Source organism: Aythya ferina, assembly GCF_964211825.1.
Source record: "Aythya ferina genome assembly, chromosome: 2".
In the NCBI taxonomy this organism is placed as follows: Eukaryota; Metazoa; Chordata; class Aves; order Anseriformes; family Anatidae; genus Aythya; species Aythya ferina.
In genome coordinates, this window is record NC_140297.1 from 98,773,698 (window position 1) to 98,792,071 (window position 18,374).

Here is an 18,374-nt window from a genome sequence, read left to right on the forward strand (position 1 = left end):
AAAACCTCACAACTGAGCAATTTTCCAGCAGTCTGAGCCCAGGCGACAGTCACCCTGTGGCAGAGCTGACCTCAAATACTGGCAGATAAACTTCTGGGTGTGCAGGGGAAAGAGGGTGCAGAGCCTGCTGGTGCACTCAGCACCCTGGCAAGGTGCATCCAATAAGCCAGGAACACAAGTCTAGAAATACACAGGCAATCTTCTAGTTACTTCTTCCAGCACATGGCACTCTTGGAGCCTTTGACCCCACTTGGAAGGCTCCACCAGTTACTCAAGTTTCTTCAGGTAACCAAAGTCTGTGATTCACTAGAATTGACTACATCCTAAATTGAGAACTGAACCAAATTACAAGAGCTTTATAAATAGACTGCTTTACTTACGTATTTTCAAAGGACACACAGAGATAGTGTAGAGTTGGTTGATAGGGGAGACTTCTTATTTTGCCAGACAGCCACAACTTGTGGATACAGAAATGCCCCTGAAGCATTTACCTGGAAAACAGATGACCTTTCATTTTCAGAGATAACACAGCTATTTCCTGCCTATGGAGCATTTTATACTATTTGTGAGCTGTCTCCACAGCTCCTCCGAGGTAGAAAAATGAAAACTTCCTGCTGAGCAAATTGAGGCAGGGTTGTTGTGTCTGTTTATTTCAGAAATACACACACACGTGGCAGAGAATCCCATGTTGGGGCAGCACTGAGGCTGCTCCAGGCACCTGCAGGGTGCCAAGGGATTTGGCAGGACTTGGGCTGCCCTGGGGCCCTGCCTGCAAAAGGGAGGCTAAGTATTGCCTGGTTTCCCAGGCTTGCATCTGCACTTAGGGGAACAGGGAACGTGCGTGTTTGATCCTGGTATGACCTAACACATCGCTCGCAGGCTCTGTAAACTATTCTGGAAGTGGTGGTTTTCCTTTTTCTTGTGCATCCTGGGTGGATTGAGAGGAGCATCCCCAGTTAACACTTGGAAAAATGTGTTCATACAGTATTTCAGATTGCGTGCCTTTATCGTGCTATAATTTTACTCTTTACAACTCATATTTCTTCTTGTTGAGTGTGCTCTTCATCACATAAAAAGTGACTTTATTTTGCTATTTGAACGTGTATAAAGTTTGTGAATTCTTTTTTCTTTCTTTTCTTCTCTTTTTTTTTTTAATAGCAGTAACTCCCACGAACTGGTACAAGGCTTGGTACTGTGCAAGCAGTTTTTCACTCTTAGAATGCTGCTAATGAAAAGCAGATATTGTGCAAAGTACCATCGATCACTGCCGCTGTTTTATACAGTTTGTCACCATTGTTCGTCGTATAGCATTGAGTCACATTTAGGACTATGGTACAGCTCACAAGTGTTCAGCAGGGAAAAAAAGAAAGTGTTTATTTTTTTTTTTAAACCTTAGTATTTATAATCTAATATCAATGATTTGTTAGCCTATAGAAAATGTCTGATGTGACCTCCTGTCTAGATGAGAACAGGTTTATTAACATGTTTAGAAGTGTATATAATATGGTCTGTAATAATGGAGAGTGGGATGGAGTTTCTAAGGACATGAAATAGCTGAGGTTAGACACTAAAATATTAAGAAAAGAAATACAAAGCACTGTTCCAACAGATGGTTAGCTCAGAGGCAGAAATGAACTTTTATGTTTAGATTTACTTTAACAGCTTTGGGATTTCTTAATAATTTCCTAGATCTCCTCTGACTAAGAGCATACTGCATCCGAGGACACTAGCTAAAATCCAACCAAAACACTAGGTATGTGCGTCTTTAGTTAAGAGATGAGCTGTGTAAATTATGGTCACTTTTTTTTTTTTTTTTCCTTTTTATTGAGGCTGACATTCTGTCAATGCCATGGAGTCTTGGGGCTGCCTAGATATGCTACTGGTGCCCTTTACCTTGTGCTTTTGTCAACTAAGAATCTAAAGTTTCTTATAGGATTCGGTGGTTTTTGTTTTTTATTCTCCTGATGTTTGATTTATTTCTCTTATCTGTGCATTGATTTAAGCAAATTGTTTCTCTATGAATGTGTTTAGTGATTCCATCATGAATTTTGTTATCATTTGACAGATTTTTCTTGCTGAATCGATGGGGATGGTAATTGATACTACCATCATTGCTTTTTACTGCTATTACTGCTTTTCTTTATATTGAATATGCCTCACTTTATTATAATATATGTTATATTACAATATAATATATAAACCAAGACTGGTCTCTGGGCATTCATTGCTATAATGTGCAATGGGGTGGGGAAGAATAGGACTAGGACCTTAAATGTTACTTTCAAAGATGAAAAAAAAATGTGCAAACTTGACAATTTGAAACTTTTAGAACTTGCTGGAGGTTGGAGAGGTTTAATTGTCAGAGCTTCTTCAAAAAGTGTCTAGCATCTAGACCTTGAAATAAGCAGAAATTACTAGGGAACAGTAAAAGGGCTAGAGAAGTTCAATTTTTCTGTTTTCAGAATGTGGATATAAAAAAATTATAAAAGTACACTGTTCTTACTAATAGACTTTACAGCATAAGATTGAGGCATATACTAGATTTACAAATAATTCTAACAAAGGAGAATAGCTGAGCTGCACTTAAGGGTTTTAAAGTAATGAAAGCTGACCACCTCTGTGCTAAGTTCATCTCCTGCTTTTCCTTTGATCTTATAGGAGACGAATATTGAGGATTTAGTGCCTATGCTGTAAGCTGGAAATTAAATCTGTGGAAAGAACCTGCAGTAGGTCTGTGCACCACACATTTGTCCACTTAAAGCATGCGGTGGGACAGGAGCTTGACGGAATTGTTTTTTGCTGGCAGAGGAAAACCACTTTTGCACCAGGCTAAGCTTCAGCTCATTGTCAGGATCTCTTCACATTGAGCTGCTAGTACTTCATGGCTCAGCAAAGCTGTACAGCTTTCAGCTGGCCTAGAGTGAGTGGCAAACAAGATGGGTTTGAACTGAGGTGTAGGCAGAGCACATTGGCTCTCAAACTAGAAACCCCCCTGTAAACACACATTCTAGAAATGTGAGATTTCATGCTGTGCAGATGGTACCAGCCTACTTTTTAAACCTGTGCTTTAATTTTTGTCCCTTCCATCAGCCAATATAGAAATGTTCTGTTTTCTTTTCATGGAAAGGTTTGTTGCAAAATGAAATGGGAAGAAACCTATTTTTAATTGGGACATGAAGAAGGCATCACTGTATGATCAGCCTGTTAGTGCAGCCGTTTAAGCTCCTCTGCAAAGGATGAGAAGTGAGCTGTTTCTTCTTTCAGTACCTGTGCAGTATTTGTGTTTTGAAAACAGGAACCCCTTGAATTTAGACATTTTGTCTGGGTGTATCTAAGATATGCATGGTTTTTAAGCATTTAGTGATGCAGGCTAGGAGAGGTAGCATTTTAATCTTTTGACTCTCATACTTGACACCTCTGACTAGTACTGAGCAGGTAGGCTTTGCAACCAGGAGAGGTTTCAGAGTTGAATGGCTGTGCAGACATAATTTAGAATTTGCTCCAGAAGAAGCTTGCTGAAGCCTCCAGCAGTATGGTGCTGATCGTGGAGCAGGATGGGCTGCACAGCTGAGTGGTTTGGACAACGGCGTTGGCACAGGAGCTTGGGGAAGAGGATGTGAGAGGAAGGGCTGGCAACTGTGGGGGGACAAAAAGGGAGAGGGCTCTTGGTGCGGGAGAACAGCAGGGTGCTGTGACAGCTTGGAAGTGCAAATGTTGTCCTTTCCTTCAAGGTAGGAAGACTTGCATCCAGACACCAAATGCTGTTGATTTTGCAGTTTGCCATCAAGTCCACAGTCTTTCCATGTGACCTCTTGTCATGCGTTTCTTTATTGCCTGCCCCGTGCTGACAGTTGATTACAGGATAGACAGACAAGGTGATTTCTATTCAGCTCTAGAGGTTTGAATTTGTCTTTTTCTTTAACCTTCTAGTCATCAAAAGAAGTACTCACCTCTTTCTTTCTGATATCTTTCTTTCAAACATCTGCCTCAGTTCTTTGCCAATATTTTAGATTTATTTTTTATTTTTGTGTGTGTGTGTGTGTGGAATAATCTGCGTGCTGTAAGACCCTGTGCCATTTCAGTCCGTGCAGATTGTTTTAGTCCTTTGTATTCATTGCTGCATTTGTTGGAAATTTCTGCTTGGTTTCAAGTATTCGTTATCCTAGTTTTAGGACTGCACTTGAGGCTATTATGAAGAAGACATTGCTTGCTGTAAACCCTATGATAAATTCTGGAGATAAGATTCCCTTCTAGTGTCTTTTGTTCTGCCAGACAGGCAGACATTTTAATCAAATCTCATATAAACTCTTCAGGCCTATATTAGAGCTTCCTTCTGAAAAATATTTCTTTGGATACCAAATTTTATTACTGAGGATATCTTAAATTTTTATCGTAATTTAAAAATTCTGAGAAGGCTCCAAATGGTTTATCATTGCTTTATCTAAAGTGTCTAAAGTACCTCTAAAACTTAAAAAAAAGTTGCATACATTATAACAATATTAAGGCCTTGAAACCTTTTTTTCTAATATTTTAACAAGCTACCCACTGTTTATTGCATGTCTTGCAATATTTTCATACCCTCTACTCATTCTACCACAGCAATTACATGGCTCTGTTCCTAGGTCTGCGCTGACATACTCCATTATGCAGCCTCCAAACAAAGCTGTTTTGACAAGCAAGGCAGGGCATGGTGACAAAAATCCTGTTCTCCCCCCATCACAGCAGGCAGCAGGATGCAAGGTCCCTGGGTTGCTGTATTCCTTGTGCCAGGGGCTGCAGAGGGATTTTAAACCAGCCCCAAACAGCTTCAGGATTCTGTGCCCCGGGAGCATCCTCATCATAAATGTTCTCAGGTGTGGGGATCTCTGCACGTGACTTTGGCATGGGGAATTTTGTCCTGAGTAACCTGGCTTTTGGGTTTATGTTAAGAGTACAGGGTGATTGTTTCAACAGTGAATCCCCGTCACATGAATAAACTTAAAGGAGGAAATGTTGTCAAGCAGCCAAGTCCTAAAATCTGAAATGCTGAACATCCCTGAAGTGACACATTTGCAAAGAATTTACTGTATTTTTTTTTTTAATTAGCAGTTAGCTGCTGATCTTTTAGGCAGAATTATTTTTTTTCCCATTTTAGCACTAGCTGAGATTTAGCAATGCTGGTGATAAAATGTTTTAAATATTTATTCAAAGAGTTTGGCCTGACATGACTTTACTTTATTGCATTTGCAAGAATAATGGTGCAGTCAAAATCTATAGAGCTGAAGATGGCTGACTAAATATATGTAATGGGGGACTTATTTCAATGTTTCATTTTTTTCCCTTCAGAATTGGTATTTAATGCTTAGAAGTGAGTGGGTTACCAGAGATTTTATTGTTTTAGCTTGACAGCTTGACATTGTTTCAGTTTTGAGTCCTGCAGATGCCAAACAGTCTTGTCAACTAAATATATATATTTATATATATATTTATATATATATATATATATATATATATATATATATCAGTTTGATCTCCGGGGGTGTATGTACAGTATGATGGTTTACTCTTTGGTAACACCCCAACTACTGCTGTTTCCATCTCACACTTGCTTGAAATCATTAGACAGATACATGAAATGCAGTGGAGAGTGGCAGGCTGTGGAGGAAGCAGTGTTTCCTTGCTGATAGAGCTGGCCAGAGAAATAAGGGAAAGCAGTGCTGTGGCTGTGCACAGGGATGTGGGGGATTAGAGATGTGCTGAGCTTTATACAGATTGATTGTCCAGAGTTGGGGATATTGCTCTTTCTTGCCAAGGCCTGAGGACTGAAGAGATGACAGCTTGTGGTTGCAGAACTGTATGGCTGAGGAAAAGGGTGTCTGAAGGGACTCATCCTGGTCCGTCTTGCCAAGGATGGTTGCTTCTCAGCTAACAGACTAGTGAAAGAAAGACTAGGAGATGAGGAGTCAGGGAAGCACAGATGAGTACATTTTCCTTGAGTTTGGAAGGCAAAGGCACCCTTTGGTTTGCCAAAATGTGATAAAGATCTTTCTGGGAGGCCTGAGGTGGAACAAAAATGTAGAGGTGGCCTGTCCAGAGAAGAGGCCTCTCGGCTCCTGCCTGATGCAGGAACTTGTTTCCTGGCTTTGTGCTGAGCCTGCTGCCAGCTCTGCCATCTCCCTCACCACCTTCAAAGCCCTCTCCAGCAGTCAGTGACTCAGGCTGGTGGTTCTCCTCCATGAGGGAAACGGGGATGCCCCTTGGGAAGGAGGTCTGTCCGCTTGGTGCCATACAAGGCGTGAGACCAGGTGCTGTGGGGAACAAAATCAGCCAGGTCGCAGTGGCAGTAACTGGCCTGGTACACACACCACGGGCACTTGCTGAGCCAAACCCTACACCAGGGGTCTGGGGCTCTCCCTAGGGACAGGCCCTTCAGATAATGCCACCAAAGGTGAATTTAGGATTACTGGTTAAGGGTTTAGAGTCAGCGTGCTGAATCTGCTGCCGTCACCAGCACTACTTTCAGCATCCCAGCTGCACAAGGAGCTTTTCTTACTGTCCGTGTCAAAGGCAGAGCTGGTGTTGCAGATGACAACCACACGCTGTTCATTCCCATATCAGACAGGAGTTGTCTGTCATTGACATCTAGGCTGGAAAAGACCTTCAGGGTCATCAAGTCCAACCATCTTGAAGTGGAGGTGCAGCTCATGGCCTGGTTTTATACTTCCCAAAGAGTACAGAGGTCCTCGTGTCTTGTACCTTATGGAATCAGCTGGTGATGTGGGTCTCCTCTCCACAGAGGTCTGAGCTTCTTTCCCTATCAGCATTGTGGGCAGAGCAGGAGATGTGGGTCATGGCCTGGGTCTTCTCATCCTCTTGCATCTCCTACATCTTGGACACAGCTGGAAGTACAGCTCTCGATCTGAATCCTCACAGGATATGCAGGCTGCCACCCACATATCCCGGGCAGGGCTTTGATCTCACTGAGATCTCACAGAGACAAGGTGGGATAGCTCACCCACCATGCTGGGCACAGGCCTTTCAGGAAGGACAAGGCGGGGGACAGCAAGGAAGGGCAGTTGTACTGCACGTGAGAGCAGTGGGGATGCACAGAGCTCTGCCTTGGGCTGGGGATGAGCCAGTTAAGAGCTTGTTATCTTTGATGATAAGCTTATCATTTTGCAATAGTGTTTTAAGTGGGAAGAAGATAAGTTTAAAGAAAATAAACCATATAGTAACCCATTAGTTTCTGGGATATGACAAGCTCTGCGACCAAATTTCATGCAGACTCCTGCTGGCTTTTGCTTCTCTGTCCTTTCACCACATATGTAAGGTGAAAATTAATTCCAAAGTGAAGATAATGTCACACTAAGACAGTGTCTGACAGTTGTGGAATTGTTCTGCCCATAGAGAACTGCATTTCAGACAGCCTTAAACATCTCTATAGCCCTTTTTTGGCCTTTAGAAAGTGTTCAGTATTTTTTCAAGTCCTGTAGAGAAAATGTAAAAGGGTCTATAGGCTCATTTGTGCCCCAACATTTCAAATATTTTTAGAAATATTAACAAATTACACACTTCAGGGTCTGAATATCATTTATGGCACTCTGGTGGATCTTCTAAAATTTCTTCTTCTAAAAATTACCAAAGTAATTCCCCTCACTGCAGATTTTGTAATGATGGTGACTCTCTGAATTCAAGTGGGCTTTCTAGTGAAAGCTTCAGTTCAAATACATTCATAGTGAAAAGAGAGAAATCTAGAAATATCATTGTATACCAAAAGCATGCATGAACATTTCAAGCATGTTGACTACAGCATCCTGCAGGTAATTCATAGTAACCAAATAGATCAGCCACATCACTGCAATTTGTTTTTAATTTGGGTCTGCTCTGTAAAAATCTATCTTGGAATTCAAAGTTTGAAGTGGCGTCACAAACCCATGAAGTCAATACTGTGGGTTTTGGGGGAGCTACAAGCATTCATATTCTTTTACATATGAATAACTCATATGCAGTACTACTACTACTACTACTGTGAAGTGTTTTGTTGGGGTTAGGTCTAGGTAGTTATTGCCAGGAAAACTTAATACACATCAACAGTTTTACTCTGCAGGACTGAAAAGCAGCTTATCCAAGGAAGGTTTTGTAGTCTGTAAGTAATTTTTCTGTTACAATCAGTGTTTCTTAAAGTCAGCATATTTGGTTATTATAACTGTATTTTATTCTGCAATGTATTCTTCCTAAGTATAATCTCTGACGTGTACACTTAACTCCTGGTCAAGAAAAACCAGTAATGTCACCAGGTGCAGTGTTGGAGGAGCTAGCTATGTGATAATTTTAAACAGTCTATATGCTACAGCTGGTTTGAACCTGATGCTTTGGTCACTGCCCTTAGCTCATTCATTTCACCTGCAGTTATGCTGATTTTAAGGCCCTGCTTCCCTATGGCATTATGGAAGAAATCTAAGTTTACTACTGTATACTCAGTTGCACTGAAGGGCATAGGTTGTTTCTCAGAAAAATGTGACTTGTGAAAAATAAAAAAGATAACGTGAGTTGTTGCAAAATCTGATTTAAGTGCTAGTACTTTTGTCGTGCAATTACTTTTGTGGGGGTGATGTGTACAGGTCTTGCAACCTAACAGGCTGAATGTGACTGTAGCAGAGAAGACAAAACATCAAGCAATCCTTTGTTTATTACTGGTCAGTTGTACAATTTGTAAGGATGACAAATGCTGATGGATCAAACAGGTGATTTCATTTTTCCCCTTTAACAACACAACATTGTTGTTAACATTTTTTTTATTTTATTATTATTATTATTTTTTTTTAAAAATGATGCCCCAGCTCATTTTACTGTGGGAGGATCCTTTGTGAGATACTTAAGATTAAACCAAACCTATATGTTCTAGTAACAACAAAGGAACATTTTTCTTTGAAACTGGTGGGTGGATAAAATTCTTTTATTTTTTTTTTTGTGTAACAAAAAAAAAAAAAAAAAAAAAAAAAAACCTCCAACAACAAACCTCTGCGGGTTGTATGGAGAACTGCCACATGCTTCTCATAGATTCCAAATTTCTGCCATAGCAAGTCCCACTGGTTTCAACCACAGGCTTTTTTGTTTTCTGTATTCTCTTTTGTAACCCTCAGCAAATGGAGGCAAGGCCAGAATTTCTGGAAAACAAGAGCAAGAGGCTGCAAGCCAGGCCTACACTGCTGCATTCCTCTGCAATGGTAGGCCACCGTGTGGGCTTCACTTCGTCTCTTCATTGTAAGGCAGTGGCAGGGATAACCATTGACCAGCTGCATGGAAACACGCAGAGTGCAAGGTAGCTAGTGCAATCGAGTGGGTTGGTTTTAACTGCAACCTTGACATCAAAAATAACTTTTCCATGAGGGATACTTTTACCTTTTTTAAATGCCTCTTTTTTCTTTACTTTTATTTTCCTGTGCTCATAAGCATAAATCACCTTTGAGTACCCAGGAAGCAAATAACAAAGTCCAGAACAGTTTTCTTCTTGTTACAGTTGGTACCATGTACTCCCAAGTCATTACTTTTCTTTACCTAACTGCACTGACCATCTACATGTAAGGGCAGCAGATGGATAGAGAGCCTTTCTGCAAGACTTCAGAAGTTGAGAGTAACTGGTTAGTCTGTACAAAGATGCATCACCCCACTGCAGAAATATATATATCCTCTAGTTTAAATAAAACACAACTACAACAGGGGAAGAGGAGGAAATGAAGCTCAGTGCAGCTACAAAGAAACATGTAACATCCTCCCTGCCCCCTGCTAATTTCTTGCATGTTGAATCTGGTGGTAGTGTGTGACTTTTAGAGTAAGTTTAAGAAAAAATGGTCTGTACCTCTGGTTTCTGATATGTTCAGCATTGTCTGTAATGGAAGAAGACGCATAGTTGCTATGTGATTACTGCTGCTGTTCCTATGGTTTGAAAAACATTGTGGGCTGTCTTTCTGTGATCTTTTTCCTTTGACATGGCCATAATGAACGAGGCTATTTCAGCTGCTGTCACTGCTCATTTTGCTGCTTTAACTGAGCATCTGTGAGAAGGGCTAAATTTCTTCAGTTAAAAAGAAGTTACTTGAAGACAAATAACACAGAGTAAACAAGTTTGGGGATGACATGACATTGTTTTTCTTCCATCAAGTGTAAAAGCTGGCTCCCAGAGAGCAGCCCCTCACAGTGGGTAACAGGACGTTAACGCATGTCAGCCCACAGTAACCACATGTGCTTCCTGTTAACATCCAGCCTTTGGGCACTGACTACAGCACTGAGCTATTGCTGCACAGACTGCAAGTGTTTTCACATCTCTGACATGCAGATGCTAGGAGTTATATGCCCCTTGGTGAAAAGCCTCACAATAAGTGAGTTTTCCAGCGGGGGAACCCTGGTGATGGTATATCCAAAATCTGTTTGACTCGGTATTAGTAGTTATACCACAGTGATACCATAAAACTTAGTTGCCTTCAGTGGAATAATAATGCTGAACCCAACTGTAATGAATGTACAGTGTGTTTTAATTTTTCTTTCATAGACCCAGTCCTCTCAAATCATTAAATTACAGCCAGGGCTGTAAAAATTAGGTGCTGTTTGCTAATTCAAGAGGTAAGACTTCAGCATTTTTATTAGAGTGTCACCGTTCCAGCTACACGTCACATTCTTGCATGTTCTCATCTGGTCATTGATTGTGTTTGGGTTTTACCACATAAGCTGAAAAGATCAGTGTAATTACCCTACCAAACAGAACACCACACTAACACCCAGCACCAGGAGCTGCTTACTATAGGGATCTATTCTATTTCATGTTTATCATCTAGTTTTTAAGCATTGGGTCCTTGAAGTGAAAGAGGCAAATTTAGAAGAAGATGTGTGATATTTGCTGTTAAATAACATAATTTACTAGTTGTGATGCTTATAATTTTATAGTGTGCCTCCATGTAAGCGTGACCTCGAAACAGTTGTCAGCACACTGAACAGTGTTTTTTATTTTAAGCAGATTCTGTGGAACCCCTACAAGCTGCTGCTGCTTGCATAAGCAGTGCAGTGACAGGGCCCAGTACTTAAAATCCAAAAGTCCTTTCTTGTCCCACAAGCAGAAAAATGTCAGATCTGGAAATCAGTATTAGAGGACCAGAAGCAGCAAAAATTAGATTCAGCTGCATTCAAGCCCAAGTCTGTTCCTACAGGATATTGAAGGCTTTTGTTTTTCCCCTCTTAGTCAGTCTCACATTTCTGAAAGAACTGACACAAAATCGGGCAGATACTGTTTACAGAGAGATGTCTGCATGTAACCCTTTTTCTCTTATCAGTAACCTTTGGGATAATCTACTTCACAGATAGATTTTTTTCCAGCTTTGGTTCATGAGCTCTGGGAACTACATTTCACGTAGCTGAGGGAAGCCCTGAAAATGGTGCATCTCGGGATCGCAGTCAGACCTACTCTCCCTTGAGCACTGAAGGAACTGAGAAGAAACTGGCAGGTCAGCATGAATGGAAGGTTTATTTTTCTCGGTGTCAAAAGAAGAACAGCACTGGTATTACAGACACCTTTGGCAGCCAGCAAGTGTCCCCTGGGGAAGCAGGTTGTGAGTCATTTCAAGGGAGACTTTACTGAGCACCTTACCCAGTGAAATACCTGGCTGTGAATTATGTCACAAATGTTTGTCAAACACTGGAGTTTCTTTCAGCAGCTCTGGAATACATTTTAAGTTAGTATCAGAAATTAAGTAAGGATTTGTACTTACATCTTTCATATTGCAGTAATTAATATCTGAAAGAATTGCTGAATAGCATTCTCTTATGCAAAGTGAATTTCTTCCCCACTACAAAGCACACCAAAAGTAGAGAGAACACCTCCTATTCCCCCTAACTGAATGCGGTATTTCTTTCCTTCAAAATCTGAGCATAAATAGTGTCGGCACGCTGTCATCCCATTCTCCTGCTGAGCCTGCAAAGACAGGTATTTCTGTAATTGGATGTGACCTGGCACTGCCCTTCTCCCCATCAAAACCTTTCTGCCTTGTCACGCGAGCTCTGCTGCAAGGGCAAGCTCTGTTTCTGCATCAACCATTCTTCAGAGAGAGAGGGCCAGGGTGCACTTGGAGCAGTGAGGTGTTTGAGCAGTCAGTAGCTATGCCAAGACAGAGATACTAAAAACGGTCTAACAATTAATAGATCATATGTGTTCTATCCATTTTTAGGCTGGCAGTAGCCCTAGGTTGGCATAATGCTTCCTGCACAGGTTGGCTGAGAACTGCTATTCCCTCAGTCAGCAGGGGTGCATGTAAAGCAGCATCTAGCAGGCTCCTCACCTTCTTCTAAGTGAAATCTTAAGTGAAAGTTTCATTCATTGGGCCGCAGCAATGCAGTCTAATGTCAGCTCTGAAAATGTATTGTTGTTTTTGTTTTTTGTCTGGTTGGTTTTGTTATTTTTGTTTGAGGAAAATTGTGCCACTTTATACCCATTATCCACTGCTTCATCAGAGTAGGGTAAAAGTGTACTGGGCTAATCAATGAAATAGAAGCCCTTTTATTCTTGTCTGCGAAGAGCCTTATATGCTCTGTAATGTCTGAGGTGGGCAGTGAGTGAAGAGTCAAAGCATTGCATTTTATGCTTAGCAGGTGGTTTGTCATTTTTGTGGGGGAGAAGTCCAAAGGACTACAATTTGACAGACTCATTGCAAAAGCTAAGTTTCCTCTGCAAATACTCATCCTGTGCTACAAAGTTACATTGAAGCTATAGAAAACTTTGGGTGGATTTTTTTCCCAGCAGTGGTAAGTTTTGTCAAGGAGGGAGGGAATATAGTAAGCTGTAATGGAAGTGGTCTCTTGGCTCACTACAACTGGAGCATTGAACTCATGTGGATTTGTATTACGAGACACACGTTTCTCTGCACTTGTTTTGCTAGGGAAATAGGAAAAATAGTTGTGTAAAGGCTAAATGCACTAGCAGATTGGTTTGGGTTGTGTTCAGAGCTATGACCAACTGTCCTTCACACCATTATGCTGCATGCAGCATATTCATGACAGAAGTATTTGGTCAGAGTTGACTTCCAACAATTTGACAAGCATCAGACAAACCTGGTAAATAGATCTGTGAAGTAAAATGTCTGATGGCGTATTGCCTTCTAACCAAATCAGTAAAGTTAGGCTGAGAGTCATTTTTGTCTGCTGTATCTTAGCATACATAATGAGAAATCAAACTTTGCAGTTCAGATTGACTAATGCAAACATAATTCTTTTTTTCTCTCAGCCTAAATACTTACTTATTGAAGCCTAATTGCTGTAGATGTGCCATTCTGCTGTGAGTTGCACTGCAGTCAGAGTACAAAACAGGAGCTGGACTGTACCTTTCAGTGGTACTCAAGGGAGCAAGTGCAACCTCCTCAAGAATTTTGATCAGAAAACTCTTCTATTTTCTTCAGCCACTTAGGAAATGACCAAGAGATCTGTAACCTTGTTTGCTGAACCAGTTTATTGGTTTGTACCCCTTCTGTCATTGTCTTTTCTCCATTTCTTTTAGTTTGATCAGCAGGTGCTCCCACTGCACACCAAGTGGTGCAGTGCTCCTCTGCACCACCTCCAGTGGCGGAGGAGCCAGAACCGGCCTTGGTATTTCTGGCAGATGACCTGCACTGGTCCACAGATTAAGTAGTTTTTCCACACTTGCCTTTGCTACTCAATGCTGCTGAGCACCAGATAGTTGAATTGTGTTTCTGAGGAAATCAAGTGTTGAATTGGCCTGACCTTTATTTGACCCTGGCTTTCATAGCATATCACTGTGTCTAAATATTAGAACTGAACTGCCTAAAAAAAAAAAAAAAAAAAAAACAAAAGACAAATGTTGAACAGCACTATGATCTCAATGCAGAGTTGGAACCCAAACATCCTCAGCTGCAGTTCCTGTGTAGTGATGCTGGACTGGCTTTTTCTGTCCTTTCCATTCTTTCAAATGTCTCTATGTTACCCTTAGAGTTACTAAAAGCCACATATTCCAGAAGAGACTTTTTTCAGCCTCTCCAAGTAATGCAAGGCAAACTACTACCTGTACACTGCACATATACCTTACTACTACTTCAGTTTACTAAACATCTTGAAATCTTAGTCATTATGAAGCTGAGTAATTTTTAGGTGTAACTTTCAACTGTTTAAATGACTAAATACAGGTAAGTCAGTATAAAATTTTGATATTTTATCATCAGCATTTCAGTAAACATACTGAAATATAGTTAGGATTAACTGTTTTGTGTTGTGTTTAACTATCTAGTTGTCTCATCATAGAAGAGAGAGGAGAAATATACTTTGTATTTTTTATGCTGAAGAGCACCACTTCATAAATATACATGACTTACACAGAAAGAAAAGTTGATTCAAAAGGTCCCTAAAGTTAAGTGAGATCTTTTTCATCTTTGTACCTGGAGAAAAAGAGGGAAACAAGAAGGAAATTAGTAATCAGTAACAGCAATCTGTAGTTATTGTAAAATGTAGTAAGTATTCAGTATTGTGACTTTGATTACCTACTTCTGATGTTTGTAAAATCTCCATCTGAGATGGAGATCTCACTTCGTATAAATCAAGTTTTGATAGTAGCTATTCAAGCCACAGGGCTGAGAGGTTCCAGCTAAATTGAGGCTTATACAAGAGTGTTGATTCCCAAGAACTGGGATAAACTGCTTCTGCCAAACTGAGCGTTAAGGCATGGTGGTTGTGAAAATAGAGATGGGGCATGACTCATATGGGCAGGCAATGGGAGTTAGTTTTAATATTGCTTCTTTGAAAGCACTCCTGGAGTTTCTGTTAATTGTGTTTCACTAAGAGACTGGATTTGTTGGTCCATCCGTGTTCCTTCATTTTGGGAGTCACTGCATGTACAGGGAGCAAACAGATTGGCCACTGTCACCAACATGGCCAGGGAAAGCTGTGCCAGTGGCAAGCTGTAGAGCTGCACTGCTCGAGGGGTTGTGAGAAGGTGATATTGCCTGCAGGAGTAGTCTTCTGCTGTGCCTGAAGCGACAGATCCCTGCTTGCTTTTGGGATGAAGCAAGGAAATGTGCTTCCCACACTCCCACTTGTACAGCTTTCAATGTCTTTATTCACTTAAATGCGAATACAAGAGCATACACTTTAGTAGCCTTTCAGTTATGCCTATGGCAATGCATTCTGCTATATGTACTCTTAAAATTAACCCATTTTACAAGAAATTAAAAAAAAAAAAAAAAAAAAAAAAAAAAAAAAAAAAAAGCCTGAAGCTCTCTTCTTCCCTGGGCAGCTTTTTCTTGTACAAATGACATGCTATAGGAAGGGTGCTCTTGTTTATTCTATGTCTTAGACAACCTTGTCAAAGCAGGGCTTCGTCTTGCCGGAAGAAACAAAGAAAGTATCAGTACTGTGTGCACTGCATTTATGATGGGCCTTAATGGAAGAAGTCTAAACATTTGTTACTGAATCAGCCAATAGGCATATTTCTCTGTGTGCCATTAGTTCTGGTTATCCTTAAGGTATCATTAAAGGGGTCTGACTCTCCAAATGCATGTGAAGGCTTGGCTTACTTAGCTCAAATATTAACAGTATCTCTCAGTTGTATATTTTGAAATATTAGAAAACACTGAAGTGTGCAAAAATTCCATAAGAAAACTTAAATGTATGCTTTCATTACTGAAATAGAACATACAGACAGATTTATACTTCGCATCTCGCTGCATATGCATTGGGAGAAGCTACTTTTATGGCACAAATGCCCTTTGTTGCTTACCAATACACGTATTCAGAGACACAAAGCACAACTGTTGTAAAAAATATTAGTATGCAGATGCTCTAGTGTTTTGTTAATGCATTTAATTAAATACAATAGCTCTTTTGTTCATTTTTCTTTTTCTGGTCTTGAATGGATTTGTATTATGGTATAGAATCTAGGGTTATAGCTGCTAGTTGAAATGTTTTGCCGTTTCAGAAAGTGTCACATCTTCGTGATGTTACTTTCTCTTTCATTTGACTAAGAAAAACAGTCGAGGGTTTTAATAGTTCCTAAGAAATCTGAAATCATCTTTTCAGGAAAACCAAAATCACAAAGGTGACAGCAAATAATTTCCTTTTCTCCACTGATGAGGTCTTAAGTTGCAATTAACATTGGTTAAATAATAGTATTCCTGAGGAATATTTTCAAATGTTTTAACCGAAGAAAAACCTCTCAAAGTTTTCCCCAACATTTTCTAGGTAGTTTCCAAAGGTGCACAGTAGAATTGCATGATGTATTTTTATATGAAAAGCTGTGTAAAACTGCAGCAGACTGATGACAATAAATTGTAGCCTGGTGAGTAGCAGGTGTCTGTTTGCAGAAACCAGCATTACTGTCTTGTGCGGTTATCCATAAATTTATTTCAGAATTAATCTCAGCCTGAGAAGAGGTTTCTTCAGTGCCCTGTGGGTGGGAAAAGCAATTTGAAATGACTGTGTCAAGTCTAAGATTGCTCTGGTGAATTAGTGAAGTATTTGAGCCTTGGCTACAAACATAACGGTATTTGCCAGAATTGCTCCTGCTTATGGAAACAAAGACTAAATCAAACAGGAATGAGATAATTAGAAGATCCTAAAGCTAAAGGTAATACGTGACTGACTGCAACTTATCATGCATTTTCAAGTTCTGTTAACTCCAAAAAATGGTCTTCCTAACATGGGGTGAGTGTGTGAGAAGCATTTACTCTGAAGGCTTAAAGGCTACTTCCCAAGCAGTAACCTACTAATACTTTTTTTTTTTTTTTTTTTTTTAGTATTCTTTGGTGGTAAGATATATTCGTCAGTTGGATGCAGTAGGAATAATAGTGTAGAATGTAAGAAAAAGCACTAAGTTTTATGTCACTTGTAGAAGCAGATGTTAAGGATCGAGTGTGCTGTAACTGATTTTTTTCAGATATTTTACTGCGTGTGTCAGAACACAACTGTAGAGAAGGCAGCAAACACTTCATTCACTTATAATAAGGAGGTCTGCCTCGGCTCCTTTCTTGGCTAAATGCTCATCAGGTTCTGGTAATTCTTATCATCACTTTTCACAAGTAATAAATGCATATTATATCATTTTGCTCCAGGCCTTCAATCAGCATCAGAGCAAGGACATCATATATAGAAGGACAGGCTCACACATGGAGGAAAAACTGTTATGGGAGACAAAGCAGAAAATTACAGCCAAGTATTCTGCACTTTTTTGAAGTGAGGACAATTTAAATAATAAAGAAAACCCTCACGCCTCATTATGCTTTTGGTTGTTAATGAAGTAACAGTGAGAAATTCAAAATGGGGACAGACCTGAAGCATAGAGATGCTCTGGCAGCACGGGGGGGAATATGCAGTTGAGAAGACACAGCCAGGCATGTTACTTTAACTATATTTTTTCCTGTTCTGGAGACAGAGAGCAGAGTTTAGAGTTCCAGTCTACAACGGGAAGTACTGGAAATCTGATTGTCCAGACATTGTGCCTGAAAGCCCAATCAACAGTAACTCTTCCACATAAAGTTAATTTCAGTTGTGCTTCTAACAAGTATTAATCTATTTACAAATACTAGTTAAAAAAAAAAAAAAGAAAAAAAAAAAAACACACATAGAATTGCTTCAGATTTTGTGTGAGAACATCATCAGAGTTTCAGTTGCAAGATAGCTTAATGTTCTGACAGGCTGCTAGAGAACATAGTTTCGCTGCAACTGCACAGCTTACGGGTTTTGTATGAAATGGCCATCTCAAGGCCAGGGAGAGAAAGCAGCATTGTTCCCGGGCTGTTTTTCACAGGCCTGTATTCATATCTCATCCTTGTTGTTTGCAGGAGAGGCAGATGTGAACCAGAACAATGGGACCTCCACGAAGAGCCCAGCGGTGACAGACTCCAAAGGCGCAGCAGACCCGAAGAATGCCTGGCCCGAGGCCAACCCAGCTGACACGAGCGGTCGCCCCCACTTGATCCGCCTCTTTTCCCGAGATGCCCCAGGAAGAGAAGACAACACCTTCAAAGATCGGCCCTCCGAGTCAGACGAGCTACAGACCATCCAAGAGGACAGTGCAGCAGCTTCAGAGAACTCGGATTTGATGGCTTCGCAAAAACGCTCCTCGTTCCGGCACGGATCAAAAATGGCCTCTGCAAGCACTACAGACCATGCTCGACATGGATCTCCAAGGCACAGAGACTCGGGTCTACTTGACTCGCTGGGCAGATTCTTTGGAGGTGAAAGACACGTTCCCCGGCGGGGCTCGGGCAAGGTGAGCTCTGAGGAATAGAGAACTGCACAGCTACAACAAAATAAAGTACAATTAAAAAGGAAGGGTGGGACTAAAAAGAAGGTGTAACTGCTATAATGCAAGAGTTGACTTAGCCAGCAAGACAGTACTTGCAGTTGTG

General features: G+C 40.6%; 1 protein-coding gene across 5 annotated transcripts in view; it reads left to right on the forward strand.

Annotated features, from left to right (window-relative positions):
• The window catches only part of MBP (myelin basic protein), a 114,355-nt gene that overhangs the window by 76,428 nt on the left and 19,553 nt on the right, over window positions 1–18,374 (forward strand). For all 5 annotated transcript variants that reach the window (XM_084507771.1, XM_084507774.1, XM_084507772.1 and 2 more), the window contains exon 4: window positions 17,805–18,235. In XM_084507771.1, coding sequence (XP_084363897.1) covers window positions 17,805–18,235 — 431 coding nt within the window. The remainder of the gene's footprint in view (window positions 1–17,804; window positions 18,236–18,374) is intronic.